The 13,949-nt window shown below is 40.1% G+C and overlaps 1 protein-coding gene across 1 annotated transcript; it reads right to left on the reverse strand.

Annotated features, from left to right (window-relative positions):
- Positions 1-2,012: 2,012 nt before the first annotated feature.
- Positions 2,013-2,411, reverse strand: LOC148253416 (uncharacterized). Its single transcript, XM_088223366.1, has one exon. It carries the CDS (start codon positions 2,409-2,411, stop codon positions 2,013-2,015), a length of 399 nt encoding a protein of 132 aa, XP_088079492.1.
- Positions 2,412-13,949: the final 11,538 nt, after the last annotated feature.

Consider the following 13,949-nt stretch of genomic DNA (forward strand, 5'->3'; position numbering starts at 1 on the left):
TGGCAACAAAATACAAGAATATCAAAATACAAAAAGGGCCACTTCTTTCACTATGTGAATGAACTCATCAAAGTGCGAAAAAATTCATGCACTCAAGGTTTGTGGATCCACGGGATCCTCATAGACTTCAAGGGGTAAGTCAGCAATCAATTCCTCATTATCTTCTTCATGTGGGGGACATGAAAAGGGGTGAGTTCCATATACTCAGTAAGAAAAAAATATTTAAATAATATCATAAGATTTTAAAAGTGAATAATTATGTCATCAACATTTACCATCAGAGGTCATGTCAGGGTCATTTCTTACTTTATGAAAATAATTTATTTGTTAAAGAAAATATCAGATCCATCATGTTATAGTTATAACAATCAAATCAATTATGCTGATAATAGAGAAAATCAAATAAATCATGAAATGCTCAAATTTTCGTGTCATACTTCACAAAGTCATTCCAACTTCCATCTACTGAGGGCAGATACAGATTTTTGACTACTGGTGTGGGATAACCAGATTAGATATATAACATCAATTTGCTCACGGCAGATTTTTGGCTTGCTAAACTATGACACGATTTATGACTACGGCTGTGCCAATCATAATGGTTCTATCAGATATTTTATAACCACAACAGTACTTAACCAAAGGTGACCCATAACAGATAATTCGCGTCACCACTCTCATTAAAGAGTACACCGTCATCCATAGAGAGCGGTCCTCTCTCGTCTTTCCAGATCAGATGGAGGAGGGAAAAATAGAAATCTCTCATAGATTAAAAAAGTAACGAGACATTTAATGCATTATGCATGTTAATATAGATACATGTTTTTCATACCATTTCATACTCAATTTCTTTTTCGTATTTTAGAAAATTATCACCATAATCATGTCATTTAAATTACATATAAATCACCAAGTGCCTATATAATCTTATAACATGCTTTATCAAGTATAATTCACTTCATTTAAATAATTAAATATAAATCACGCAAATCATAAATTTCAAGCTCCATAATTTTGATTCTAAAAATGCTCCTTAAGATGTTTAAGGAAATACTAAATTCTTTATCGGAATCTTGAAGTTTCCTTTACCTTCTTCTTCTCCTCATCTTCTTCTCTCTCTAGATCACTCTCTCTCTCTAAGCTCTTAGAGGATAGAAGAATGAAATAGAAGTGATGAGAAAAATGGAAGAGAGGGGTCTCTATTTATAAAAAATAGAGACTGTTAGATTTGCGCAAAGGGGCAAAATCTGGTGAGGAGAGAGAAAGTTGAGCAGAAAATGATTGATGTGATGAAACGTGATGGCAGTGGAAAAAATAGAGGAAGAAACTCTCAACTGACAGAAGCTCACAACCTATGGCGGTGGCGGCACACCGCTCAAGGTGGTGTACGGTGCCCAAGGGGCAGTGACACACTGCTCGAGGTAGTAGTGTGCCTTCTTAAGTCGGCTGCACTTTGCAGGCCTAGCTTGCAGGTGCGCTGGCCTATCCTGCTGCGTGTTGCAGGCCTAGCCGGCAGGTGCACCGGCCTATCCTACTGTGCACAGGCTTACTGCACAAGCCTACTTTGCAGACAATGTGTGCATAAGGCGTGTGGTGCTTAGCTTGTCTTCAGGCACATACCAGCCTCGCACCCGGCGCAAATGAGAGGTGCACATAGTGTGCGCGTCCTATGCTGGTCGCACACATGCACGTGTGCATGACGTACGATGCCTGCACGGGAGGGTCTTTCCTGCGGGCATTTTCTCGCGGGTTTTCCACCCCATTTTCTATATTTTGTCTTGAAATTTATTCTTTTGGAAAAGAAAAAAAAAATTGATAAAAATAACGAAATTATAATTTTCAAAATAAAAATAAAAAATAAAAAATAAAAAATAAAAATTAAATTTACGAAATATGATATAAATTACGAGATAAATTTAAAAGAGTTCATGTAGCCTTAAGATCCGAATAAATAGGGGTTTCCATATACAAATTTAGTGTGAAGGTTAATGTGGTATTACATTCCCTCAACCTTAGAAAATTTGGTCTCCCAAATTTGTCTCGAATAGTTTTGAAAACTTCTCTCTCATCTTGTTCTCTAACTCCCACGTCCCCTCTTCTGAAGTGTGGTCTTGCCATTGCACCCTCACCATGGGGATCATCTTATTGCGTAAAACCTTGTTGGTCCAACCAAGAATTTTCACAGTGAGTTCTTCGTATGTCATATCGGCTTGTACCTGCATCTCATCGTGAGGAATGATATGATAAGGATTAGGGTGGTACCTTTTGAGCGTGGAGACATGAAAAATATCATGTAGACCCGCAAACTCTTGAGGCAGAGTAAGGCGGTACACCACAGGTCTAACATGCTCCACAATTTGAAAAGGTCCCACATAATGGGGGCTCAACTTTCTTCTTTTTTTGAACCGCATTTTTCTCTTGTAGGAAAAAATCTTGAGAAAGACTTGGTCATCAACGGCGAATTCTAAAGGTCTTCTATAATTATTAGCATAACTCTTCTAGTGACGTTGGACAGTAGCCAAGTTGCTTTGGATGATCGCAATCTTCTCGATAGTCTCCTGGATGAAGTTTGGTCCCAAATGACGCTGGTTTTTTATTTCGCTCCAGCAAGTGGGAGAACGATAGGATCTACTGTATAAGGCTTCATACGGAGCCATGCCGATGCTGGAATGATAACTATTATTATAAATAAATTTACACAGGGGCAGATACTCTTACTAGTTATCGGTAGAGTCGAGGATGCAAACATGCAACATGTTTTTCAATGTCTGGATAGTGCATTCAGACTGACCATCAGTCTGGGAATGATAAGCAGTGTTGAAGTATAATCCAAACCCAAACACTTTTTGGAAGCTGTCCCAAAAGTGGGAGGTGAATCAACGATCTCGATCGGATACAATAAATGAGGGAATGCCATGGAGTCAAACAATTTCATCGACATACAGGCAGGCTAATCTGTTGATGGAGTTAGTGGTTTTAATGGGTAAGAAGCAGGCTGTCTTGGTTAGTCTATCAATAATAACCCAAATAGCATTACAACCAGAATAGGTCTTGGGTAGACAAGTGATAAATTCTATGGTTACATGTTCCCACTTCTATTCCAGAATTGAGAGGCCCTGCAATAAATCGTCGGGTCTCTGGTGTTCTGCCTTAACCCATTAGCAAGTGAGGCATTAGGAGATGTAGTTGACAATGTCTTTCTTCATTCTCGACCACCAATATTGTCGCTTCAGATCTTGGTACATCTTGAGACTTCTGGGGTAGATAGATAATTTAAAGGTGTGGGTAGCCTTGAGAACATCCGTCTTGATATAGGCAGAGACCCAAATACGGTCCTGAAATCTAAACAACCCATCATTAGAAAGTCTGAAATACGGAAACTCATCAGAGGTGAACTTACTCAAATTTTTAGTGATTTCTTAGTCCGTGGACTTAGCTTCCCAAATCTTTATAAAAAGATCAGGTAAAGTTTGAATCTAAGTGAGATAGGCACTGTTGCCATAGTGATTGAGGCAGACTGCCTATATAGCATCTACTAACTTTCAACTGGAGGCCATGGTTTGGGCTAACACAGTAGACTCCTTCTAGTTTAGTGCATCAACGAGTACATTCCCTATATCGGGATGGTAGATAATCTTGCAGTTGTAGTCCTTCAGGAGGTCCATCCAACGTCTCTATCTCATGTTCAACTTCCGCTGTAAGAAAATATACTTTAAACTTTTGTGGTCAGTGTAAATTTTAAAGGTCTGACTAAACAGGTAATGACACCATATCTTCAAGGCAAAGATGATGGCCGCCAACTCTAGGTTGTGAGTAGGATAGTTTTGCTCATGGGACTTCAATTATTTGGATCCATAACACTCTACAATACTGCATCAAAATGCATACCAAACGAGTATGAGATGCATCACAGTGGACCTAAAATCTTTTAGGATTATCGGGGAGGATCAACACCAGACAAGAGGTAATAAGATACTTTAATTCCATAAGCTTTCACCATATTTGTAATCCTAGACAAAAAGTACACCCTTCCTAGTAAGATGGGTCAACGGAGCAACAATCTTAGAGAATTTATCGATGAACCGTCGGTAGTAACCTGCCAAGCCAAGAAAACTACGTACCTCAGCTACATTGGTGGATGGGTTCCAGTTGATCATTGTTTTAACCTTGGCCGGATCCATATAAACTCCTTCATTTAAAATTACATGACCAAGAAAGAAGACTTGATCCAATCAAAAGGAGCATTTGCTGAGTTTAGCAAACAGCTGGTTCTGACGAAGTATCCCCAACACTTTAAAAGGGTGGATGGTATGTTCCTTCAGGCTCTTGCAGTAAACTAGGATGTCATCAATGAATACGATGATGTATTAATCTAGTGCATGCTAGAAAACACTGTTCATAAGATCCATGAAGGTAGTAGGGGCATTAGTTAACCCAAACAACATAACTTTGAACTCGTACATGCCATATCTACACTGAAAAATAGTTTTCAAAATATCTTCTTCCTTGACTCTCAATTAATAGTATCTCGATTTGAGGTCGATCTTGGAGAAGACCGTGACTCCTTGCAACTAGTCGAAAAGATCACTGATACTAGATAGAGGAAACTTGTTCTTTATCGTTACCCAATTGAGTTCTCAGTAGTTTATGCATAGTCTAAGGGAGCTGTCCTTTTTTTTCACAAATAACATTGGAGCGCCCTAAGGGGAGTGACTAGAGCGAATAAACTTCTAGCCAAAAAGCTTGAAAACTTGGTTTTTCAGTTCCACGAGTTCAACATGACTCATGCAATATGTAAATTTTGAGATCGGTTAAGTTTCAGGAAACAAGTTGATAAAAAACTCTATCTCCCGCAAGGGAGGTAGACTAAGTAGTTCAACCGAAAAAACTCCCACAAAAATTGCAAACAATGGGATTTTTATATCTTTTTTGGAGATCGCAAGGTTACAACTTTACTTTCACAATTAATAATTGCCGTATATTTCTCTAACCAATCCATTTGTAGAATAATGTCAAACCTTGAGAAATCTAAGAGCATTAGATCTACAAATATTTCTATTTTTGAAGCTTTTATTTTACAAATTTTATACACAAAGTGAGCTTCTAATAATCTCCTAGAGGGAGTCTCTACAACTAATATTTCTTTTAAAGGTTGGGGCCTAATATCTAATTTACAAGCAAATACATAAAAGATAAAAAAGTGGGTAGCACCTGTATCGATCAAAGCTCTAGTATAGGTATCATAAATAGAAAGCATACCCTAGATAAGGACATAAGTGGGGAGGGTACTGGGTTCATCAAAGTGATACACATGATCCTAGGCTTTATTTTCTTGCCACATCCTTCGGTCGCTAGGGCAGTCCTTTATAAGGTGCTGGGTGCTTTCGCACCAATAGTAGGCGTGATTAATACGCCAACATGGTAGTTCACCATTCAAGCGACCCCAATGCTGAGATGGTTAGAAAGGTCAAGTAGGTTGTCTAGTAGGTAGAGATAGAGTAGGAGGAGTGGCAACTTGGGTTTGTTTATCAGGGTGGTTACTTATTAGGTTAGGCAGTCTTCTTCTGGGTTGTTAGGGTTGATGTTGTTATTATTGGGTACAGACTTGGGCAATGCATTAGTGCCTGGCCGAGATGAAGTCTTCGGCCAACTAGGCATATTCTAGCACCTCAGCATACGAGCTGGGTCTCAGCATCGCAACCCACTCATAAATATAGACACGAAGGCCTTTCAAAAACTTCCTAACTTTACGACTTTTGGGGGTGATCATTAGAGGGGTAAACCTAGAAAGTTGGATAAATTGGGCTGCATATTAGGCAACCGTTAGATTTTCTTAGTAGAAGTCCTGAAATTCCTCCTCCTTATTCTCTCGAATATAGACTAGGACAAAGTTATTAAAAAACGCATCTATGAAAACTTCCCAAGTGGTAGGTGTAGGCAGGACTTCTTTCTTAAGTTGCCACTAGTGTTCTGCTTCACCAGTCAGCGTAAAGGCTACTAGGGGGACTTTTTGTTCCTTGATTAGGTCTAAAATAGAGAAAAGCTTCTTAATTGGTAGGATCCAGGCTTCAGCTACTAAAGGGTCAGGGCCACCTTTGAAGTGTGGTGGGTTAAGCTTCATAAACTCCGCTATGTTATGAGAGATAGACCTTTCGGCTATTCAGTTTTCTAGGGTAGGATGTTGACAAGGGTTGGCTTGGTTCTGTCCTACGGTTGCAGTCAATCTTTGGATAGCTCAGAAGAGTTCGGTAAACTCGGCCCTGGTCGGATGATCCTGGGCCTAAGGTTTTTTAGTATGTTTAAAAGAAGATCTCCCTCGCGTCATTCCTACAAAAGAAAAGGAAGACATAAGTTGTGGTCTAATTTTAGAAAAGATAACTCATTTTCCTAAAATATCTAAAGGGTTTTTCTCCCTACAGTCTTAGTTGTAAGGGATTTGGTCTATGTAACTGCTCTAATATCATATATGACATTCCAAATGCTAATTAAGACGTATGGGTGCCAGATATAGAAATAAATTATGAGTGTATGATAAATAGTTGTATGCAGTGGAATAAATTATTACAAATCTCTTACCAAAATATATGAGTTCCAATTATACATATATAACTGAGCCCAAAAGTGGCAACAAAATACAAAAATATCAAAATATAAAAATGACCACTTTTTTAACTATGTGAATGGATTCATCGGAGTGCGGGACAATACATGTTCTCAAGGTTTATGGATCCACAGGATCCTCATAGATTTCAAGAGGTAGGTCAACGGTCGGTTCATCATTGTCTTCCTCATCTGTTGGGGCATGAAAGGGGTGAGTTCTATATACTCAGTAAGGAAAATAATATTTAAATAACATCATAAGATTTTAAAGGTGAATAATTATGTCATCAACACTTATTATCAGGGGTCATGTTAGGGTCTTTTTTATTTTATAAAAATAATTTATTTATTAAAAAAAATATCAGAGCCATCATGTCATAGTCACAACAATCAAATCAATCATACTAATAATAGAGAAAATCAAGTAAATTATGAAATGTTCAGATTTTTATGGTATGCTTCGCGAAAATCAAGTAAACCAATTTCTTTCTACTGAGGGCAGATGCAGATTTCTGACTACCCGTGTGGAATAACCAGATTAGATATATAATGGCAATTTGCTCACGACACATTTTCGATTTGCCAAAACATGACACAATCTATGACGACAACCATGCTAACCACGATGGTCATAGCAGATATTCTATAGTCACGACAGTACTTAGTAAAAAATGACCGCTAACAGATAATTTGCGTTACCACTCTCGTCAAAGGGTACGTCGTGATCCACAGGGAGCGGTCCTCTCACGTTTTTTCAGACCAAATGAAGGAGGGGAAAATAGAAATTTCTCAGAGATAAAAAGCCTGACAAGACACTTTGTGACATCCCAAATGCTAATTAAGGCATATGGGTGCCAGATACAAAAATAAATTACAAGTGCATGATAAATAATTGTATGTAGCGGAGCAAATTATTTCAAATTCCTTACCAAAATATTTATGAGTTTCAATTACACATATTTAACTGAGGCTAAAAGTGACAACAAAATACAAAATATCAAAATATAAAAAAGGCCACTTTTTTTACTATGTGAATGGACTCATCAGAGTACGGGATAAGTCATGCACTCAAAGTTTGTGGATACACGGGATCCTTATAGATTTCAAGGGGTAGGTTAGTGATCGGTTCCTTACTATCTTCCTCATCTGGGGGGACATGAAAATGAGTAAGTTCTATATACTCATTAAAGAAAATAATATTTAAATAACATCATAAAATTTTAAAGGTGAATAATTATGTCATCAACACTTACCATTGGGGTCACATCAGGGTCCTTTCTTACTTAATGAGAATAATTTATTTATTAGATCAAATCCATCATATCATAGTCAAAACAATCAAATCATGAATGCTCATATTTTCGTGTCATGCTTCGCGAAGCTATTCTGACTTCCATCTACTGAGGGTAGATACAGATTTTTGACTACCCATCTGGAATGACTCGATCAGATATATAATGACAATTTACTCATGACACATTTCTTGTTTGCCAAATCATGGTACGATCTATGACCACGGTCGTACCAACCACAGTGGTCTTATCAGTTAGTCTATAGCCACGATAGTACTTACCCAAAGATGACACCTAATAGATATTCGCATCACTGCTCTTATTAGAGGGTACGCTGTCATCCACAAAGAGTGGTTCTCTTACGTCTTTCCAGACCAGTTGGGGAAGGGGGAAACAAAAATCCCTCAGAAATAAAAAGCTTAACGAGACACTTGATGCGTTATGCATGTCAATATAGATACATGTTTTTCATACCATTTTAGGCTCATTTTCCTTCTTATATTTTAGAAAATTATCACCAAAATCATATCATTTATATCACATACAAACCATCAAGTGCCTATAAAGTCCTATAACATGCTTAATCAAGTAAAAATTTACTTCATTAGAACAGTTAAAAAAAAATCATGCAAATCATAAATCTCAAACTTCATAATTATGATTTCTAGAAATGCTCTTTAAGATGTTTAAGGAAATACTAAATTCCTTACCGAAACCTTAAAGTTTTCCTACACCTTTCTTATTCTCCTCTCCTTTTCTCTCTAGATCACTCCCTCTCTCTCTAAGCTCTTAGAGGATGGAAGAATGAAATAGAAGTGATGAGGGAAAATAGAAGAAAGGGGTCCCTATTTATAGAAAATAGAGATAGTTAGATTTGTGCCAACTGGTAAAATTTGGTGAAGAGAGAGAAAGTTAAACGAAAAATGAGTGATGTGATGCAAGATGACGACAACACAAAAAATGGAGGAAAAATCTTCCCAACTTGTGGCAGCCCACCACCCAAGGCACGTGGCAGCACACCGCCCAAGGTGGCACACGGTGCCCAAGGGGAAGCAACATACTTCCTGAGACAGCTGTGCGCCTCCCCAAGCTGGTCGCGCATTGCAAGTCTAGCTGCATGCACCGACCTATCCTGTTGCAGGCAGGGCTAGCCTGTGCACGCGTAGGACCGACAACGCGCAGGCACTACATGCAAGCCTACTACGCGCAGGCCCATGAGTGTAGGCTTACTGTGCGGACGGCGCATGCACAGAGCATAAGATGCTTTCCCTGTCCACATGCGATGTGATGCTTGCAGATTGGTTCATCTACGTGCGATGTGACATGTGTGGACTGGTTCGTCTGCGCATGATGGGAGGCACGTACAGACTAGCCTCGTGCCCCTCGTGGATGGGACGTGCGCACATTGAGCACATCCTATGTTGGCCGCATGCATACGTATGTGAACACAACGTGCGCTGCCCATGCAGGTGGGTCTTTCCCACAGGCATTCCAAGTGGGATTTCGCCCTTTTTTGTTTTCTCCTGAAAAACTATTTTTAATAAAATAACAAATAATAAAATAAAATAAAAATAAAAATAATGAAATAAGAATAAAATTAAAATCATGAGTTAAATTATGAAATACGATATAAAATTATGAGATAAATTTAAATAAGTTCAAGTAGCCTTAAGTCCTAAATAAATAGGGGTTTCTTAATACAAATTTAGCGCAAAGGTGAGCAGGGTGTTACACACTTGATGCATTATGCATGTCAATACAAATACATGTTTTTCATACCATTTCATGCTCAATCTCCTTTTCGTATTTCAGAAAATTATCACCAAAATCATGTCATTTAAATTACATGCAAATCATCAAGTGCTTATATAATCTTATACCATGCCTTATCAAATATAATTAACTTCATTTGAACAATTAAACATAAATCATGCAAATCATAAATTTCAAGCTCCATAATTTTGGTTCTAAAAATGCTTCTTAAGATGTTTAAGGAAATATTAAATTCCTTACCGGAACCTTAAAGTTTCCTACACCTTTTTTCTTCTTCTCCTCTACTTCTCTCTCTAGATCACTCCCTCTTTCTCTAAGCTCTTAGAGGATGGAAGAATGAAATGAAAGTGATGAGGAAAACGGAAGAGAGGGGTCTTTATTTATAAAAAATAGGGACCGTTAGATTTGTGCCAAGTGGAAAAATCTGGTGAGGAGAGAGAAAGTTAAGTGGAAAATGAGTGATGTGATGCGACGCAATGACAACGCAAAAAATAGAGGAATAAACTCACAACCGGTAGTGGCTCACCACCCAAGGCGGCGCATGACACCTAAGGGGCAGCGACACACTACTTGAGGCAATAGTGCGCCTCCCCAAGTCGATCGTGCGCAGGGCCTACAACACGTAAGACGCTACATGTAGGCCTACCATGCATGCCTACTGCGCGCATGGCGCCTAGCTTGTCCGCGTGCGATGTGATCGTGTGGACTGGCATGTCTACATCCGATGGGATGAGCGAGCAGACCAGCCTCGCACCTGGGGCGGATAAAATGTGCACACAGTGTGCACGTCTTATGTTGGTTGCATGCATGTATGCACGTATGCACGCACGACTTGCGATGCCTGCACGAGCAGGTCTTCCCCACGGGCATTTTTTCATGGGTTTTCTGCTCCACTTTTCGTCTTTTCTCCTGAAATTTATTTTTTTGGCAAAAATAATAAAAATAGTAAAATTGACAAAAATAACGAAATTATAATTTTTAAAATAAAAATTAAAATCACGAATTAAATTTATGAAATACGATATAAAATTAGGAGATAAATTTAAAAGAGTTCATGTGGCCTTAAGGTTCGAATAAATAAGGGTTTTCAGATACAAATTTAGTGTGAAGGTTAACAATGTAACGGCCTCGGAATTTTAAAATGAAATATGTGTATTAAAAAGGTCAAATGCGGAAGTGTAATAAAAATTTTGATTAACATCCCTTACACTAAAACCAAAAACGTGCTCAAAGTATAAAAGAACAAACTAACTAAAAGAGAAACTTGAAAAAAAAAGCTATAAATATAACTACGGAGTCTTCAAGCGTCTCCTTCGTCGTCTTCCTGCGGAATGGGCTCGGGAACAATGTCTTCCTGATCTGAAATGGTTAAATAAGGAATGAGCTACACCAGCCCAGTAAAGACATCACACTATCTCACCGTCACGGAGGTAAAGGTGGGTAGAAAACACAAAAAGACCAATGGAGCATAATTTACAACAAATTCTTTTATCAATAATAAAATCCTTTACTGTCCACTTACCTCGATGAAGTTCATAAAACAACATACGAAAGCAATAACATTATCATCATCATGAAATTATATGAACTGTATAACATAATACTTTCCACGCCTTTGCATTTCAATCATTACACAACAAATTTTCCTCATTTACCAGCCTACTAGTATCCATGGGGATCCATAGGGGTCTCGCTACCCGTGAACCCTTAACACTTGTAATCAGATTCTAGGGCCGTCCCCATACCCCGTCCGGTATGGGCGCCAAAACCATAAGCCTCAATACCCCGTCCGGTATGAGGGTGAAACGGGCTGTCCCCATACCCCGTCTGGTATGGGTGCCAAAATACATAAGGTTTCTATACCCCGTCCGGTATGAGAGACCACAATCCCGGTAGGGTTCTCTACGGACCCGGTCCGTCCACCATCTCCTAGGATATCTAGTCAGGCTGACTACATTATCCAATTATCAATTTACGTAATATTTTATTCCCTTTTTCCCCAGTCAACATCATCAAATCACACACAAACAGGCAAACCAGTAATTTATGCCAAACAAGACAACACACAACATCGGGTTCTCAGTTATTCAATCCATAATCAATAAAACAGTGATATATGCACACGAAACTATGAAATAAAAATATCAGGCCTCATACTGCATTTAAAACTGTAAAATAGGACAAACAACAGCTGACCGACAAACACACCAGATTCGGGCTCCATTAGCCACCTTAAACAATTTCACACATCTATTGATTCATGAAATACCGTTTTATCATTTATTGAACTTTAATACCATGATAGGAAATAGGGTGAGGGGTCCTTACTTGTTTCGGGGTCTGAATACGGCTCTACAGTGCGCCTACAGGCTGTCCCTAATTTTTCCTGAATTTTTTCCGGGAAGCTAAAACGCACTACTAGTACCTGCACGTGTCCCAAAAAATCTCAAATTAGACCCAGGGCCCCTTTCGGCCAATATCGCAATTTCGGCACGGCGGCGATTTGCCTCAGGTTGGCCGTTTTTGACCGTTTCTGGCCGAATTCGGCCACATTTGCATCGGTCCCTGCGATAAATCAACCCTAGGGCCCTCGGGGAGCCAAAAAATTATGAAAAACAGAAGCTTACCGGCGGCCGTGCTCTCGGGTGCGGCGGCTCTCCGGCGAGGTTTGTGTTTTGGTGATTTGGCTCCGATCAACCTGTAGAGAAAAGAATAGTGATCACGGTGATATAAAGATTGTATCAAACGGAGGCCGGGAAGGGCCTCATCGGAGGCAAAAATCGAGGAGGGGTGCGACGGCGCCGTTGGGTTTCGGCCGTTTGGCCGGGAGTTTGGCTCCGATTTGGCCACAAGGGAACTCAGCATTGAAAAATGAGCCGGGGGTATGAAATTTACCTCGATCGACGGTCGAAAAACTCCCCGGTGCGGTGGCGGGTGGCGGCGGCCGGCTCCTCCGGCGTTTAGTTCGTCTTCTCCGGCGAGGGCTGGCGGCTAGGGTTTTTATGGTCAGGTTTGGGGGGTTTATTTATACCGTTTGCCTTTTAATCACAGCCGTCCATCTTGATTTAATCTGGACTGTTCGATCGCGATTTAATTTGGATTAAATCTGGACTTTCCATCGCGATTAAATCTGGGCCGTCCGTGCGCGTGCATCTGGGCCATCCGTGCGGGTGCATTTGGGCCGTCCGTGCGCGCGGGGACGCATCTGGGCCGTCTGTTCGCGCGCACGCGGATCGCCCACGTGGCCCGTTCCTGGGTCGGCGTGGCCTTGCCACGCAGCAGGTCCTGGTTGGCCAGGGCTGCTGACTGGGCCGCTGACGTGGCTGCTGACGTGGCGCTGACGGGGCACAACTTTTCTAAATTACGTTTTGACCCCCGGTTTCCGATTTTCTTTTCAAAAATATTCCAAGAATCCAAATTTTCACCCATTTTTCCCAAAATCAATTTCAATTAAATCCAAATAATATTTTTACCAAATTTTATCATTATTATTATTTTTTATTAAATTAAATTAAATTAAATAAATTAAAAATTAATAATAATAAAAATGATAAAATTAATGGGTGTTACAAACAGGGTGTTACATGCACACACGATATCAAAAAATAAAAAATTCCATAAGGCCACCTGCAGGTCCTTACTCAAACAGAAAAGTAAGTTCTAGTTTCATAAATGGGAATACCCAAAATATGGAAGTAATCTCATCATTAACAACTTTTATAATTGGGATTATTGCAAGAGATTGGTCAAGTTTGTTCAAGCTAGAAGGCTTAAGGCCCAAGTAAGATTAATGGGCTTGAAGAATTAAAAGGAAGTCCAAGATTTAAGCCCAACTCGATAGGGCCTTAAGGCCTTATGGCCAAGATGGGCCACAACCCAAAGATGCCACATCCATGGGCAGCCCACACTCGAGGAAGATTGCCCACACGTACGACGCATACATAGCCCACATGCGCGCACCACGCGCACGCATGCTGGTTCAGGCAGGGCAATTGCTTTGCCTGCATAGTCTAAGAGTCCTGCGGGCCCTGCACGCAAACTCAGCCAAACTCATAAGCTCATTTAGCTAGACGCGCTCCCAACCCACAATCGGGCCCAGCGTGTGCCTAATAGGCTCGTACCCCCCCCTCCCCCCCCCCCCCCCCCAACAGGCCCAATCCTTAGGCCTATTTTCATACAGCCTACATGACCCGCTGGGCCAGCCTATGCGGTCCACATGACCTGCAACCTGGTCAGTTTTCCATCCACCACTTTTTAATTTTTAATGGTTATTTTAAAGCCTCT

Source organism: Carica papaya, chromosome 6, assembly GCF_054855325.1.
Source record: "Carica papaya isolate Zhongbai chromosome 6, ASM5485532v1, whole genome shotgun sequence".
Classification (NCBI taxonomy): domain Eukaryota; kingdom Viridiplantae; phylum Streptophyta; class Magnoliopsida; order Brassicales; family Caricaceae; genus Carica; species Carica papaya.

Bases quoted from the DNA above. Each gene is read 5' to 3' on its own strand.
- LOC148253416 (XM_088223366.1), bottom strand. From the start codon at position 2,411: ATGCGGTTCAAAAAAAGAAGAAAGTTGAGCCCCCATTATGTGGGACCT.